Here is a 13,945-nt window from a genome sequence, read left to right as displayed (position 1 = left end):
TAGAACCAATGATAATTCATGAATGAAGTTAATTGGCTTGGCTCTGAAGGAGCTCTGACTGTCATTAGAGAGATTTGAGAGATCAACAATTTCCGGAATTGTATGCAGTTGTGCCTTGATTGAGACAGATCGGCAAGCTATTCGACAGTCAAGACCACCTTCGTATCTTGTGTTGAAACAGTAGGACTCAGACTCGATGATCATTTCCTTTTCTCTGCAGTAATGCAGAAAAGTCACGATCAGCTGTTGCTATGTTTCTTCGAGTTCAATAGTGTACTGGTCCCGTTCTTCGTATCTGCAATGAGCCGCAACTAGGGTCAGATCAAAGGTTCCGCGGCGCAGTAGTTCTGATGTCAGTCACGTGTTTGAGACTTTCAATGTGCCCTGAATTTTAGAACACAAAAGTTATCTACTGTTCTAATCTGTGGTCTATGTACAAATAAGGCGTATGTGAGCCATCAGGTATTTTATCCCTTCACCTCACCATCCCATGCACAGCTCAAGCAGTGCCCTCCTGCCGATGCATCTCTTTCAACTTCTTCTCCGTCTTCATAAACTCTCGAATGCCCACGGGAATATCAGCAAACAGGTCATCCCCAGCCCCAGCCCCAGGAACTGACCAATTTGTCTCACTGCCACCGCCATCATCATCTAGACTCGTACTATCCACGCCGCTCTCCGGTGTCTTCGGAATGGCACCGGGGATCACCTTTGGGGACTTCAATGATTCGCCCTTGGCCTTCGCCTGCGCCAATACTGCAGCCCACTCCTCCATCTCATCGCGGTAATCATCCCAGACACAATGTACGCAGCCGCTCATGCAGCAGTTATCGGGCTCCTCGGGCCTCGGCGGAATCGGTACCCCATTCACTGTTTTCCATGCTGAATTTGACCCCGGGTGATAGCGTGATGACCGACCAGGCCCAGCTAGCCTTGTGCCAAAAACGATCGCCATCCTCTCTTCCGGCGACTGTGGTTGCTGAGAGGCAACGGCGGGTGGCGCCTCAGGTTTCTGCTCTGGCGCGGACGGAGCTGTGGTTGCTTGGCCTAAATGTGAGGAGCGGGCGGAGAGTATGTCGGAATAGTATCCAGTAAGCGGGTAAGCCTGGGAAGTGTCTGCACTCTTGGGATCTGGTTTCGCATGGTTGTGAGAGAGGCGCCGCGGAGGTGGCATGCAGCGATGCCGTCTAATGTTTTGTGCAAGTGAAGTTCTCACTGTTGAAATAGAAGATGATGTGAATGATCTGGAAAGCGAATGTCGGATTGCGACCAGCGCATGGCTTTCCATATTGTGTTGTACGAGGAATTGAGGAAGCGCAAAGAAGGGCACAATATCGTCTTCGTGGAGTCTTTTGAGGGTCCGCGACTCCGCGGTCTTTCTCCGAGAGCCGGCACTTGGATACAAACAGGACAAACACGGCTGGCTCCTGCAGAGTCACGTGGGATTGTATGTTTGGCTCAATGATCGCGGCGAGATTCAATTTCCGGAGGACTTGGTAAATTGCAGCAGGAAATTCGCATCGCAGCTATTATATATAATGAGCATCATATTATATCCTTGACTTTCTCGAAATTATAGGCCTTCGCCAGCGCAGGACAACAGCAATGGTTTCTTGAAATAGACCGCAAACAATCATCACAACATCGCAACAGCATAGCAACCGCCCTCTACGCGCTGCAGATGGAGCGCCATCCCCCGCGAAACGCATCGCAACGGCGTTCACCCTCAAGACCGTCATTTCAAGCGCCCACAAAAGCGAGCTTAGCGCGATCCCACCCCGAAGTACTAGAACGCGCATTGAGTAGATCCCCGACGAGAAATGCGCGCAGAGGCAGCCAGGATGATAAACAAAAAGACGCTGAGGCGCGGGCTTTTGGGCTACGGGATAGAAAAGCCCTCAGACCCTCCATCACTTTAACAGCCAGCCCCTCGAACTCTCTCAACCAAGGCTCACAATCACCCTTCGCCAGCCGACGATCGAGTGGATTGGGCGCATTCGCTGCACCTCCAAGACGCGTATCGAAACGAATAAGCGCTTCGGACTTTTTTTTTCAATCCCCAATAGTGTCGCAAGAAACCAGAATGGAGGCCAGCTTGGAGAATACGCCGGAGGGTCAATTGGCGTCTGAGCTAGGCAGCGCAACTGGCGCTGACATGAGTGGGGATATGGACGGGCCTTCCTTGCATGACGGTGACGCTTTCGAGGAACCTGATTTACCCCCGACGCCGACCCAACTGGGCTTGGAACCACCCCCTGGTCGTCCGAAAGGATTATTGAGCAGCAGTCCCAGTAAACAACCTGCAAGACGGGGGAAACGACGAGCCACGGGGGTCTTGGAGAGCAGTCCTTCTAAACTCAGGACTGTCGATTACGGCACTGGGCCCGAGGACCTGACGGAGTATGTTGCGACTATGAATGACCCTCTATGCACTGGATCTGTCATCAAGAAGAGAAGGGTCAGGAGAGAACTCGCGGCCGATTTAGAGTCCCTCAAGAGAGACATCGCCAAGCTAGAGGGATTCTGTGAGAAGATTGAGCAGGAGAGTGAGGACATAGAACCCCATTTGAACGATCTAAGGTGAGACTTCGCATGAACACTGACATGAAGGAAGGGACTGACCAGCAAGCTCTCTATTAATCTCTACGGATTCATCTCACACCAACTCAAATAAACCCCATGCCAATGACCTCACAGTTTCAGCCCTCATATCAACATTGCTGCCGTTTTCCACAAAGCGTCCGCCAAAACCACGCCGACCGGAACCCGAGCTGAACCCTTTTGCACTCGACCAGAATGCCCAGACAGACTCGTATCTCTCTGCGCTTGCACCCTTGACAATCACCGCGTCGTCGAACACTGTCTCTACCTCAAAGTCAGGCCGCTTTGTAGCGAGACACCAGATCGAACTCTCCGCACCGCGTCCGTTTCCACCAAACCTTTACAGGTCATCTGTCTTCTACGAATCAAATCCAGAGACACAGTCCTTAGTCTCCCTAACAGCAAATGTCGATCAGAAAGCGCCGTTCTGTCTCCGACAGTGGCTGAATAAACGATTAGAGAATCCGTTATTGAAACTTGATGTCTGCGGACTCTGCTGGGGCATCAATCGTTACTGGGAGGCTCTAGTATCGCGTGCACAAATTTGGGTGCAAATAGAGGAACAAACTTCGCACCTACTCCCTGGCCGCAACAATCGGATAGATACCACAAAGTCCAACTTGAACAGAACCGATAGCCTCATAAACGACGTGCGTCGATTACTTCCACATCTCGAGCGCTCATCCATGCTCTTCACATCAACACAAAGACCCCTTGAAGTCCTCTTATCATGCGAGATAACCATCGACGAATGGTCCGGCGAGCCAGAGCTAACGCCCACGATATGCGTCTCACCATCTGGATTTGTTAGCGGGTCAAATGAGAGGTTGGAACAAGATTCGAAGAAACTATTCCAAGCTATATTGGCTGAAAAGACCACGGATCAAGCTGGGGCCGCAGGCGGCTCTGATGCTCAGGCTACCGTCAAAGCTACGACTTGCGTCCTGGATACATTATTTGGAGTTAATGGTGGAAAGAAATCTTAGGGTCTGGTTGGGCACTGCCCGGGAGTTCTTTACTATTACCTTTATGAGGCCACGTGCGCCATGATGTATCTTGACCTTGTGTTAATTTAGAAACAAATATCTAATTTGCCAGTGCCTCCTTGCACGTCGTGATGAGCGAGATGCTGCTGCGTACTTTCGGTCTGGTACTGCCGGACCACGAGATCATAAAAATACCCTTGCTTGAAGATTTGTGTACGCGGGCGATGTGGCGTCAGCCCAGCAATGCTGTTGTCCCATTTTTCTCTAGTGGAATACATATTTCATGGACAGATGGGTAGATACCTATATATGGCAAGCTCACGTTGCACCAGGGCAAACTATCTCTCGCGCATATGATCGGTACCTCTGGAGCACATCTGTCTCTTCCAAGCCAGGCTCAGATTTGTATCTAGCAGCTAGCCCCTTACCGTCAATTTAAGACAGCTTCAGTAAATCTCACAATTAAAGGTACTGTGGAAGCCATGGATCGCGAACCATTTTGTTGCATAAAAGACTGTATGGATTTGGCGTCGCCGCTCATGAAACAGAAGAAAGCCGTACTGATAGGCTGCGTTGGGTGGGACCATAGAGGAAACTTATAACGAAGCAGGTCCCCCAGTTCAAGATGGTGCAAAAAGGAGTAATGTTGTTGAGCTTTGATGGTCCATTCTCCCGGCCTTCGGCCATGGTCCGAGCAGATAGACATACAAATAGGTGTGCGATCAAACCCCTCTTCATCAATGGGAAGTTAGCGATGATCTTTGAATGGAGGACTAAGCCCTCTATCAACCTGAAATTGTGCTGGCCCCTCCCAGTGTGGTAGGGCTGAAGCGCGCCAGTTGCTGTGGTCAACAGATTCCGCAGGCTGGACTTCAGGGAGATACGGAAGGGCAATTGAAGGGTGGCTATGGAGTTTCTCAAGAACCGCCTCGTTGATCACGTTTGCTGAAACAATCAACGAATCAGGGTGGTCTAATTTGGTTTTGACCATTGTTGGAATTGTATGGGCTTCCGAGAACACGACGTCGCCATCAATCCATACGAAGAGAATATCCATGCTCTCGTTCGCCGTGGCAGAAACAAGTCCCTCAGCTTCTGAGAATGAATAGGATAAATCCTCATTAACCGTATACATTAGCCAATCGAGGCTCTCTGTGTCGTTGGTCTGTGGTATGAAGACCACTCGGTCAAGGAACCCTCCGTTGGAGGCGAGATTCCGCTTCGACCCAGTCAGCGTATTGTTCATCGATTACGAAGCAAATGCTTACCCGCAAGTAGCAGTTCAGGATCTCTGTCCGGCCATGCTGGTGAAAAGGTACCAATGCAACAATTTCGATGTTCTTGGGTTTGAGGTAGCATCTCGGACTTTGCGAGAAGGCATAGAAAAGGGCGGGAGAGCTACCATGGATAAACAGAGGGAGCAATTCAAGTTTGAGAAGAGAACTATTGGGGAAACAGGCACGGATGAAGATGACAAGTATGCCGCCGTAGCTTAAGACAGACCAGACGATGGTATGAGTCCAAGTTCGAGACTGTGAGCGGCCATTGTTCGATTCATAGTCCGACTCAAGGTGCGACTCGACATCGCGAACTCGGCCCATTGTGTATCATGCCTCAATTGTGTGAAAACTGCATATATCGCAAGTCTCAGGGATAATAATTGCCTGAGGGGGCTTTCAACTTCATGCACTGAAAGCTCTATGGCTTCCGCTTGCATCCTGAAATGCTAGGAATGTGCACTGCCGGATTCGTCGAACGACCAGGGTGTGCGCAAACCCCAAAAGAGGCTGGGAAGCACCAAGCGGCACATACGGCACCTTCATAGAAAACTGGCATTGCGAGATCGAGATCGGTGGATGCTGAAATTTGATGTGGTGCGCGTGCAGTGCAGGAGGCTGTTGATAATAATGACGTCGTGCGGTGCGCACATGCCTCGGGATCTTTGCGAGCTGCTGCGCTTCCCTTTCCACATTCGAGACCAACTCCAAACTTCAAATTCACCGAATACCTACTCGAATTGATACCTTGTTCTCTCATATCCCATGGCATTTGCTACGAGAACATGAGGATATCCCTCCAGCTCGGCCGTTTCTGTTCGGCTTGCGGTCGAACTCCAAGGCTCCTCGCCCGCCTCCCTCCGCCGCCGAGCCGCCGCTTCACGCATTCGATATGCCCGCAACGTTCATCTCGAGGTCGTCGGAGGGAGGGGTTAAGGGTTGGAAGTGTGTTAGCTGCCGCGCTTGCACCCGGCGCTTTTGTGAAATTGGCGGAAACAAAAGACGACGGTAAAACAGGGGAGACGCTCATGTTAGAGGTTTCGCGCGAAGAAATCAGAGAAGACATCCTCGAAAAAGCAGAAGGACGGCTAGGACTCGGGGGTCCTACGCTAGCTTACTGGGCATATTATATTTACGACTCAATAGCCACTGGCTTCCGTTTTATCCATCTGGTTGTCATCTTTCTACCGGTCATCTTGACGGCACCTGCAATATGGCTTGGGAGGCGCATCAAGGACCAAGATGGGGCTCGAACGGGTACCATATGGTGGTATAATTTCCTCGTGAGGGCAATGGAGCGCGCAGGTCCTGCCTTCATCAAGGTAGGCCCGCCCATCGCCTAGTCCGTGCCTCGTATCAGACGCGGTTCCCTGACTTCTTCTAGCTTGGTCAATGGGCCGCATCACGTACTGATATCTTTCCTCCGCAAATGTGCACCACAATGTCGTCCTTACACTCACATGCCCCCGCTCATTCGTTAATGGAAACCAAACGGACCATAAGGAAAGCTTTCAATGGGTTGCCCTTTGAAGAGATCTTTGAGGAATTCAACGAGGAGCCTCTCGGAGTAGGCGCTATAGCCCAGGTGTACAAGGCGAAACTAAAGCCCAACCTGGCAAACCTCGCAGACAATGAGCTTACCTCAGGACCCCAAGACTTGAGCGGCAAGTTTAGAAAGAACGTGGACGTTCTGGTGAAGAGCAGCCCCCAGCGAGTTCCGTCATCATACGTTGCGGTTAAAGTGCTGCATCCACGGGTTGAGCGTCTAATCCGCAGGGATCTACGCATCATGTCCGTCTTTGCGTCCTTGGTTAATGCGATCCCTACTATGCATTGGTTATCCTTTCCTGATGAGGTGAATCAATTTGGCGAAATGATGAAGATGCAGCTTGATCTCCGCATTGAGGCCGCGAATCTGAAGTCCTTCCGCGAGAAGTTCAGGTCTCGCACTACCGCCTGGTTCCCATACCCATATTTGGATTACAGCACCCGCGAGGTTCTCGTGGAGGAATTTGCTCAGGGAATACCTTTGTCGACCTTCCTGGAAAAGGGAGGGGGTGTGTATCAGCACGAAATTGCCAACGAAGGATTGGACGCTTTCCTCCATATGCTCTTGATCGACAACTTCGTACATGCGGACCTGCATCCCGGGAACATCATGGTCCGCTTCTATCAGCCCAGTGAGCTTAATTTGTCTCTGCGTAAACAAACCCGTGCATCCGAAGCGCCAACTAGGAAGGAGGTTGACGTGGCGGAAGCTGTACTTGCACGCTTGCGACCACATGCGAACGACCCCCAGGATTGGGAAAAGGCTCTAAACGAGCTAAACGCAGAAGGCTACAGACCTCAACTCATCTTCATTGACACAGGTCTAGTAACGCAGTTGAACGACACCAATCGCACGAACTTCCTAGCTCTTTTCCGAGCTGTCGCCGAATTCGATGGTCATCGTGCGGGGGAGCTCATGGTTGAGCGGTGCCGCCAACCAGAAGAAGTCATTGACCCGGACATCTTCGCCCTAAGAATGCAGCATCTCGTCCTCGGCGTCAAGTCGCGAACATTCGCGCTAGGAAACATCAAGATCGGCGACGTCCTCAGCGAAGTACTATCCATGGTCCGGCGGCACCACGTCCGCCTCGAAGGAGACTTTGTAAACGTCGTCATTTCCATCCTCCTCCTTGAAGGCATAGGCCGGAGCATGGATCCCAATCTCGATCTCTTCAAGAGGTTAGAGCCCATTCTCACTGGCCTGTTTCTCAAGTTCATTGAGATGCCGCCCGATCAGAACCCTTTTCTGTATCGTTAAGTGACTAATTCACTCTCCAGTGCCCTGCCCATTCTCCGGAAACTCGGCTCCAACGCCACTTTCTTGAAAACGGTACGGTCGGGCGATACCTCCATGCTTCGTGTTTGGGTTGGCCTGGAGGCTCGCGGCTTGCTTAGGGCGAGTATTGAGAGTGTCGAACAGTGTGTCAAGTACGACCAGCTGTCTCCTAACATCTAGGCACTGCCCAGCCGGGAGGCCGTGGGTTGGGGATATTATTCCAATTGTTCCTGTATTGTATATTTGTTAGACTTCTAGAGCCACTTTCCCTAGGTCTTCCGTCGGTCGTACGCCCATCACTATTGTACATACACCCTTCACATATCAAGCACATTATAATTCAAGGATATCTGTTTTATTGTGCCGGCTACGAGCGATGTGAAAGAACGATAACTGAGGTAGGCGTATCAGGGTCCATAGTGAAGCTGGTAATGCATTATGGAGTAAGTCTATTATATACGAGCAGGGCAGGCTAATAATAATACACTGCTGAAACAAGGTCGTAAAGCAACGTTCCAAATAGCACCCGAACTCCAAAAACGCCAATATGTCATCATCGCTTCGCATATCAGTCTGTTTTCTGGCCGCGATAAAAATGCAAATGCCAAAGTAGCGGAAGGTCTTCATTAAAGAAACATAGTCGGATAGATGAGTGTCATTCCACCTCATTTTCGACGTCAAGAGTGGATAATAGGTAATGAAGCATCCAGCCTGGAAGTTCAGCATACGCCCAAGTGTCAATTAATTTGCGCCATTGTTGCGCACAGCACCTCCGCTGGCACGCCACCAAACGTCGCCACCCCATCTCATGAGTCGTTCGACAGCGGCGGTAGGCGAGTCCAAGGCTGGCCGGATATCGAGGTAGAAGACAGGCTCTCCTGTTGGCTCCGGAGGCCCCGAGTAATAATCAATCACATAACGAATTTCCCTGGGGCCTGATGGTGTTTCACGCACCACGTACCAGTCGTGACGGTCAAATGGAGGCTTGGTTCTATAAATTTAGAAAAAAGGTCAGTAAGACTGCGAGAATATGTGGTGCATGAAATTGTGAAGACGAACCCGAATTTCGCAGGATATAGCTTGCCGAGAGCCTGGAGAATCTGCGCTTTCGGTGTAAGTTCCTGCGGCCGACCCTGGAACCTTACAAGACTCGGCTGTTCCATCGGTGCCTTTCCATAATACTCTTCCTTCGCCAGTTCTAGTGGAATGTTTTCCTCGCCTCGTTTAACCTTCTCCCAACCACTTGCTAGGCCCTTAGAGAAGATGCGTTCCCAGTCGACAATCTCATTCCAAGCGCCTTCGTTCAAGAAGTTGTGGACCGCAACCATAGCCTCGACGGCATCCTGCGGGGTATCGGTATATCCTTTTCGCAACATCGCGTTGTACATCTGCTGTGGCGAGGGATACTCCCAGTTGCCCTGCGAATCTCCTCTGGGTATAGAGGATACCTCGCGATCCACGCCTAGATCCACGGTCTGATTTGGAGCGCGCTCTTGTGAAATGGACGCAAACATGTAGTTTAGCGGGTTGAGCTTCGATAAAGTTGACTGCTTTGGCTCGGGGGCAGGGGCTGCCTCTGGGGGTGACGAAGACTTTGGGGGCACGAAGAAAGGCGAATCTGCTGGTCGGTCTGCAGGTTTGATAGGGCAGGCGCTTGGAGTTTCTGTCGGGGAAATCACGGGAGTAGAAGAGGGGTTTGATGCATGCATAGGACATCCTGGCTATATTCTCACTGAGCGACTTGAATCCAGTCTTGAACGTCCGTTCGACTTACCGGAGGTGACGCATCAGATGATGCTGGGTGCATGCGCGCCGAAGGTTGCGGCTGCGAATCTGCCCAAAACCAACCCATGACTGAATATAGTTGAAGTATTCAAGATTAAGTTGTGAGTGATGTCAAGTGGGCTGATATAGGCCGATGAGGATGGTTTGGGATGCACGATGAGGAACGGGAAGGAGGCTTGGAAACTTTTTATGATCTAATCGGAGACTCCCGTAACTTCCGATAACAATTACCGTGTCCCATATACGGAGAAGTCACCCGCCTTTGGGGCTAGCCGACCAATCACCGAGAGGAGTTGTACTACGGTAATGTCCTCGGGCAGGAGATAAAAAACAAATCATCGAGGATATCTACTAGATCCTCTGTACAAGACTACAGCTTGAAGTTTGTGGTGAAAATTATCTGTATTGACATTATATCAAGGTTCAAAACGCCTTTCCTTCTCTGTACGCCTTCCCGCATAAACACAGCCTGATAGAATCCAGCCCAACGGTATAGAACAAAACCTAGGGAACATAAGACAAGCGACGAGCAGAAAGATGATGTAATGGTAATAGTCGTGAGTTCACGACCTTCAAAGTATAGTGTCAAGAATAAAGAAATGGCATGAAATCAAGGTTCAACCCTGAACATCTTGGACAAGGCGTGAAATGAGCGCATAGCCAAACAAGACCGCTAAGCCGACCCAGATCTTGTTGCGCTGGAGCCAAGTCTGACCGACTTCTCGCGCAGCGTGGCCACCGTCCATTACAGCCCCGATGCCAGGCGCGCTGCCGTTGGGTCGTCTGCGGAGCGCACTTGTCTCTGGGGAGCACTTGCTAGCCGATGCGTTCGGATCGGGCCTCAGCTGCCCAGTCGCGGTATCAATACGATTTTCTTTCAACCATTTCCAGTTCTCCTGGTCGAGTTCTGGCCATTCCGTGCGGAATTTCAAGCCTCCATCGCCCGCTTTCACATTGTTGATGCCCCTGGATGTAGGTGTTACTCCGGGTGTCGTGCTGATATGCGTACCTCCGCCCGTAGAGTTCCACCATCTGGATCGCGCAGCAAGAACCCGTCTTTCCGCTTCTGTTGCCGACACACTTCCGGTGGTCATTTCCTCGCTGGTCATGAAGGAGAGGAGTCCGATAAGAATCGTTGAAACTTCCCACGCTGGATTAAAGGACTTTGGATGGAAGTCACTAATGCTTAGACAGAGACGGGAGGATGGTTGGAATCGGCCGCTCGGGGTATGCATGCGGATCGCAGGAGGGGCAAACGGGTATTCGGGGGGAAATATCAAAGTGCCCCAATACTGACCATTTTCGTATGGAGTTCCGGGAGGGCCAGTGAGAATATAATGCCATCTAAGGAGCACCTGTTAGTACCTTTTGCAATGAAACGTGTGTAAGCTGGACTTACTCAAGGATGTTGGACTCTGACGGATGCGCAATGATGAAAGGCGGCGGGTTCTTTTGAATGTTTTGATACTCGCGAGTGAGCTGTCCAAGTTGTCAGTGAACGCAGATCCTGGCAGTATTGCGATTTCTCATACTCGTTTGTAGGCGGCTTTTGTGGCCATCTTAATGTGCTTATCTGCGGCGAAACCCAAGGAGTGGTACGGAGTAGGGACGGGAGGAAGCTGAGCGAATGACGTAGTGGACGAGGGAGGATCAAAAGGAAAACGATAGGTCGACCGCGCAGGAGGAAAAAGGAGATTTAGGGAAGAATGCGACAAAATTAGGAGTTGCTGTCAAGAAAGATGGTGCTAATGGATAGTACGCCAGAGAAAGGCCGCCGCCACGTGACCTCAATGCAGCATTGCTTCATCCGCATTGGACGCTACTCCCGGTCTCGAGGAGAATCAGATAGTACTCGTTCCTGGTCCTCTGCTGGCCACAATGTCCTCTCCACTGTCTGCTGAGGATGGAGACGTATGTCATTCTCCGAAGTGCCCCTCTAAATGCTTTCAATGAGCTGTTTCTGACTTCTGTGCGCTTCCGCTATCTAGATTTTCGAGCGTCTTCAGAAACCCGATCCTAAGGTGCTAGAAGAGCAGCAGCAGGCTGTCAATGAGCGCCTTCATGCGATCTATCAAAAAGCTCAAGATCGCCTTGGAGAGCTTGTGAGCCCATCCTTCTCTTGGGGTATCCTGTTGTTCCTTGGCGTGATTTACTTCGAGGTTCATTTATGTTCTCCATTGATACTAATGCCGGCTATGACCTAGATCGACCAAAACTCTACCTTACCATGCACAATCTCTTCGGTCCAGGTCCTGAACGCAGCGCATACGCGCAGGGGCTTCCTAGAACGACTATTCAACCCATTGCTCAGCTCGAACCAGAAGCAGCCTTATACCCTATCGGAAGCTTTGCGGGAAATATCGGCACGCGCGGACAAGCTTAGCAGGTTCGGTGGGTGTTCCCTATGTAGCTCCTATGCGCAGCCCTTTCTCTAACAATAAAGCTTTAGACATCTTTCAGCAGCCAGTTTCTGTGTACCTGGACCAGACACAGTCCGACAAGCAGACGGGCCTGACGAACATCAACGTCTTTTACTCCGTGAAGGAGAAGCCTCGTGTTCTGCTCAAGACTGGAACTGACCTGGGCAATGCCGAGGGCTCGGCCTATGGTAACCTTTTATGGCGCAATGTGTTTGGAGGCGCTGAGAACCTGAACTTCAACGCCTCATTGGGCACAAGAACACGATCTGCCTATCAGGCTGCGTTCGACGCGCCGATTCTCAGCGACCCAGACTTCCGCTTGGAGGTAGGCTGTATTGCCAGCGCAACACAGAAGGCCTGGGCGAGCCATGAAGAAGTACTGAAGGGCGGCTGGAGTAAGCTCCGGTGGTTGAGTCGGAACGGCCAACGTCACGAACTAGGCTACAACGGCTTCTGGAGGCAGTTAACTGGTCTTGCGGACAATGCATCGCCTACAGTTCGTTCAGATGCAGGTGACAGCGTGAAGAGCAGCGTTTTCCACAGCTGGACAACAGACCGCCGCGATAACCCCCTCCTCCCATCTCGGGGTTACTACGCAAGGGCATTCAACGAGCTTGCCGGCTGGGGCCCGCTGAAGGGTGACGTTGCTTTCTGGAAGTCTGAGATCGAGACACAAAGCGCCATTCCCATTCCCATTCCTGGAATCAAAGGAGACAGTGGCGTGAGCTTCACTACTGGCCTTCGCGCGGGTCTCCTCTATCCTCTTGGCCTCGACTCTGGTTCTAGGCCGCGGCTCTCTCGCGTCAATGACCGTTTCCAGCTAGGCGGCCCTACCGATGTTCGTGGATTCCGTCTGGCTGGCCTTGGGCCTCGTGATGGTGCAGATGCCGTCGGTGGCGATGTATATGCGGCCGGAAGCGCAAACCTTCTTTTCCCGCTCCCGCGAGTAGGCGCTGAAAAGCCTCTTCGACTCCAGGCGTTTGTTAACGGTGGGCGGTTACTGCCCCTGAGAAACGCGGACAAGTCTGCTCCTGCTACCAACTCGGAAGTGAAAGACGCCATGTCATCCACTATCTCTGAGCTTGGCAACGGCCTGCCGAGCGTTGCAGCTGGTGTTGGACTCGTTTATGCTCATCCAGCTGCCAGGTTCGAGCTCAACGTCTCCCTTCCGCTGGTGCTGCGGAAAGGCGAGGAAGGCAGAAAGGGGCTGCAACTCGGCATCGGTATCAACTTTCTGTAAAAACAATATCCTTTCATCACTTTGAAGTATAGAAATTTGTACTTGTGCCGTTCACGTTCAGCGTTAGGCATACAAAGCTCTCTAAAACAAGGAAGATGATGACTAAGCCTGCATCTAGATAACGTAATTCACGGGCGACCCGCCCACCACGACCGACCCGCCCACTTCTCTAGAATCCGACCGAGCAACTGTCACTATTCAAACAACTACCATGACACCAAAATCCCGTGGATTATCTCAAAACCTGGTGGAGCAAGAGGGCAGGATCTAACTCGCAATTTCTGCTATCAAAGAAGGCAAAATTCCGAGTATTTGTCGCGCAGTAGCTATTTTTAATATCCCTTGAACAATACTTCGGGACCGCATGTTAGGTTACTAATTTTATACTAAATCCTGTATTAATAGCCTCAGGCTCTCTGATATACAGGAGGATATATTAGTTAATTAGATAATATTACTAGATATACACGGCGCTGCGCCTTATTACTTATACATGCGGAAAATAGCCAAAATAATCCTTGAAGCTAACGGGGCCTCTCTATCTAATAAAATTAGCCAGAATTAGATTACGAGCCTTATTAAGTAATACCCTGAGCTTAAGTCATGCTTTACACGAAAATATAACTACGAGCAAGCTAAATACAAGGACCTTTGTTAAACGTATGGTTTGATTTCATGAGATAGATGTTGTCTTCCTATCTCGAAAGGGACGGACCCACAGAAGAAGCGGGATCGCTGACTAAGATATGAGTAATCACTAGTAACGCACCTTGATGGCGACAACACCTCAATATCAGGCCATGCGTGCAACA

The 13,945-nt window shown here is 50.8% G+C and overlaps 7 protein-coding genes across 7 annotated transcripts; 3 read left to right on the top strand and 4 right to left on the bottom strand.

Moving 5' to 3' along the window:
- Positions 1-170: 170 nt before the first annotated feature.
- On the bottom strand, positions 171-1,327 carry BDV17DRAFT_253983 (oxidoreductase-like domain-containing protein). The gene has a single exon (XM_073756719.1). It carries the CDS (start codon positions 1,286-1,288, stop codon positions 500-502), a length of 789 nt encoding a protein of 262 aa, XP_073619104.1. The 5' UTR covers positions 1,289-1,327; the 3' UTR covers positions 171-499.
- A 185-nt stretch (positions 1,328-1,512) lies between these two features.
- BDV17DRAFT_191891 (uncharacterized protein) lies at positions 1,513-3,630 on the top strand. Its single transcript, XM_073755122.1, has 2 exons — positions 1,513-2,580; positions 2,630-3,630. Exons 1-2 carry the CDS (start codon positions 1,682-1,684, stop codon positions 3,585-3,587), a joined length of 1,857 nt encoding a protein of 618 aa, XP_073619103.1. The 5' UTR covers positions 1,513-1,681; the 3' UTR covers positions 3,588-3,630.
- Positions 3,631-4,100: 470 nt separating this feature from the next.
- On the bottom strand, positions 4,101-5,491 carry BDV17DRAFT_191853 (uncharacterized protein). Its single transcript, XM_073755120.1, has 2 exons — positions 4,856-5,491; positions 4,101-4,806 (listed from the first exon to the last, which is right to left on the bottom strand). The coding sequence occupies exons 1-2, from the start codon at positions 5,186-5,188 to the stop codon at positions 4,336-4,338; spliced, it is 804 nt and encodes a 267-aa protein (XP_073619102.1). The 5' UTR covers positions 5,189-5,491; the 3' UTR covers positions 4,101-4,335.
- Position 5,492: 1 nt separating this feature from the next.
- Positions 5,493-7,945, top strand: BDV17DRAFT_191978 (ABC1 kinase family protein). Its single transcript, XM_073755123.1, has 3 exons — positions 5,493-6,186; positions 6,249-7,591; positions 7,691-7,945. The coding sequence occupies exons 1-3, from the start codon at positions 5,650-5,652 to the stop codon at positions 7,866-7,868; spliced, it is 2,058 nt and encodes a 685-aa protein (XP_073619101.1). The 5' UTR covers positions 5,493-5,649; the 3' UTR covers positions 7,869-7,945.
- A 123-nt stretch (positions 7,946-8,068) lies between these two features.
- Positions 8,069-9,815, bottom strand: BDV17DRAFT_191860 (holocytochrome c synthase CYC3). Its single transcript, XM_073755121.1, has 3 exons — positions 9,463-9,815; positions 8,748-9,409; positions 8,069-8,679 (listed from the first exon to the last, which is right to left on the bottom strand). The coding sequence occupies exons 1-3, from the start codon at positions 9,538-9,540 to the stop codon at positions 8,430-8,432; spliced, it is 990 nt and encodes a 329-aa protein (XP_073619100.1). The 5' UTR covers positions 9,541-9,815; the 3' UTR covers positions 8,069-8,429.
- Positions 9,816-9,860: 45 nt separating this feature from the next.
- On the bottom strand, positions 9,861-11,278 carry BDV17DRAFT_253974 (ubiquitin-conjugating enzyme E2). The gene is made up of 3 exons (XM_073756717.1): positions 11,006-11,278; positions 10,873-10,952; positions 9,861-10,817 (listed from the first exon to the last, which is right to left on the bottom strand). Exons 1-3 carry the CDS (start codon positions 11,030-11,032, stop codon positions 10,091-10,093), a joined length of 834 nt encoding a protein of 277 aa, XP_073619099.1. The 5' UTR covers positions 11,033-11,278; the 3' UTR covers positions 9,861-10,090.
- A 41-nt stretch (positions 11,279-11,319) lies between these two features.
- On the top strand, positions 11,320-13,276 carry sam50 (SAM complex subunit SAM50). The gene is made up of 4 exons (XM_073756716.1): positions 11,320-11,384; positions 11,462-11,575; positions 11,678-11,864; positions 11,923-13,276. The coding sequence occupies exons 1-4, from the start codon at positions 11,352-11,354 to the stop codon at positions 13,131-13,133; spliced, it is 1,545 nt and encodes a 514-aa protein (XP_073619098.1). The 5' UTR covers positions 11,320-11,351; the 3' UTR covers positions 13,134-13,276.
- Positions 13,277-13,945: the final 669 nt, after the last annotated feature.

This window comes from Aspergillus undulatus (genome assembly GCF_047715775.1).
Source record: "Aspergillus undulatus strain CBS 261.88 unplaced genomic scaffold BDV17scaffold_6, whole genome shotgun sequence".
Taxonomy (NCBI): Eukaryota; Fungi; Ascomycota; class Eurotiomycetes; order Eurotiales; family Aspergillaceae; genus Aspergillus; species Aspergillus undulatus.
The sequence above is the reverse complement of the archived record's forward strand: the minus strand, read 5'-3'. Positions and strand labels throughout refer to the sequence as shown.

Bases quoted from the DNA above. Each gene is read 5' to 3' on its own strand.
- BDV17DRAFT_253983 (XM_073756719.1), bottom strand. From the start codon at position 1,288: ATGGAAAGCCATGCGCTGGTCGCAATCCGACATTCGCTTTCCAGATCA.
- BDV17DRAFT_191891 (XM_073755122.1), top strand. From the start codon at position 1,682: ATGGAGCGCCATCCCCCGCGAAACGCATCGCAACGGCGTTCACCCTCA. The intron at 2,581-2,629 runs GTGAGACTTCGC...CTGACCAGCAAG, and splicing joins CCCCATTTGAACGATCTAAG to CTCTCTATTAATCTCTACGG.
- BDV17DRAFT_191853 (XM_073755120.1), bottom strand. From the start codon at position 5,188: ATGGGCCGAGTTCGCGATGTCGAGTCGCACCTTGAGTCGGACTATGAA. The intron at 4,807-4,855 runs GTAAGCATTTGC...ACTGGGTCGAAG, and splicing joins TCCTGAACTGCTACTTGCGG to CGGAATCTCGCCTCCAACGG.
- BDV17DRAFT_191978 (XM_073755123.1), top strand. From the start codon at position 5,650: ATGAGGATATCCCTCCAGCTCGGCCGTTTCTGTTCGGCTTGCGGTCGA. The intron at 6,187-6,248 runs GTAGGCCCGCCC...GACTTCTTCTAG, and splicing joins CAGGTCCTGCCTTCATCAAG to CTTGGTCAATGGGCCGCATC. The intron at 7,592-7,690 runs GTTAGAGCCCAT...TTCACTCTCCAG, and splicing joins AATCTCGATCTCTTCAAGAG to TGCCCTGCCCATTCTCCGGA.
- BDV17DRAFT_191860 (XM_073755121.1), bottom strand. From the start codon at position 9,540: ATGGGTTGGTTTTGGGCAGATTCGCAGCCGCAACCTTCGGCGCGCATG. The intron at 9,410-9,462 runs GTAAGTCGAACG...GTGAGAATATAG, and splicing joins CATCTGATGCGTCACCTCCG to CCAGGATGTCCTATGCATGC. The intron at 8,680-8,747 runs GTTCGTCTTCAC...CTAAATTTATAG, and splicing joins CTATATCCTGCGAAATTCGG to AACCAAGCCTCCATTTGACC.
- BDV17DRAFT_253974 (XM_073756717.1), bottom strand. From the start codon at position 11,032: ATGGCCACAAAAGCCGCCTACAAACGA. The intron at 10,953-11,005 runs GTATGAGAAATC...CAACTTGGACAG, and splicing joins CAAAAGCCGCCTACAAACGA to CTCACTCGCGAGTATCAAAA. The intron at 10,818-10,872 runs GTAAGTCCAGCT...GGTGCTCCTTAG, and splicing joins TCAGAGTCCAACATCCTTGA to ATGGCATTATATTCTCACTG.
- sam50 (XM_073756716.1), top strand. From the start codon at position 11,352: ATGTCCTCTCCACTGTCTGCTGAGGATGGAGAC. The intron at 11,385-11,461 runs GTATGTCATTCT...TCCGCTATCTAG, and splicing joins TGTCTGCTGAGGATGGAGAC to ATTTTCGAGCGTCTTCAGAA. The intron at 11,865-11,922 runs GTGGGTGTTCCC...ATAAAGCTTTAG, and splicing joins GGACAAGCTTAGCAGGTTCG to ACATCTTTCAGCAGCCAGTT.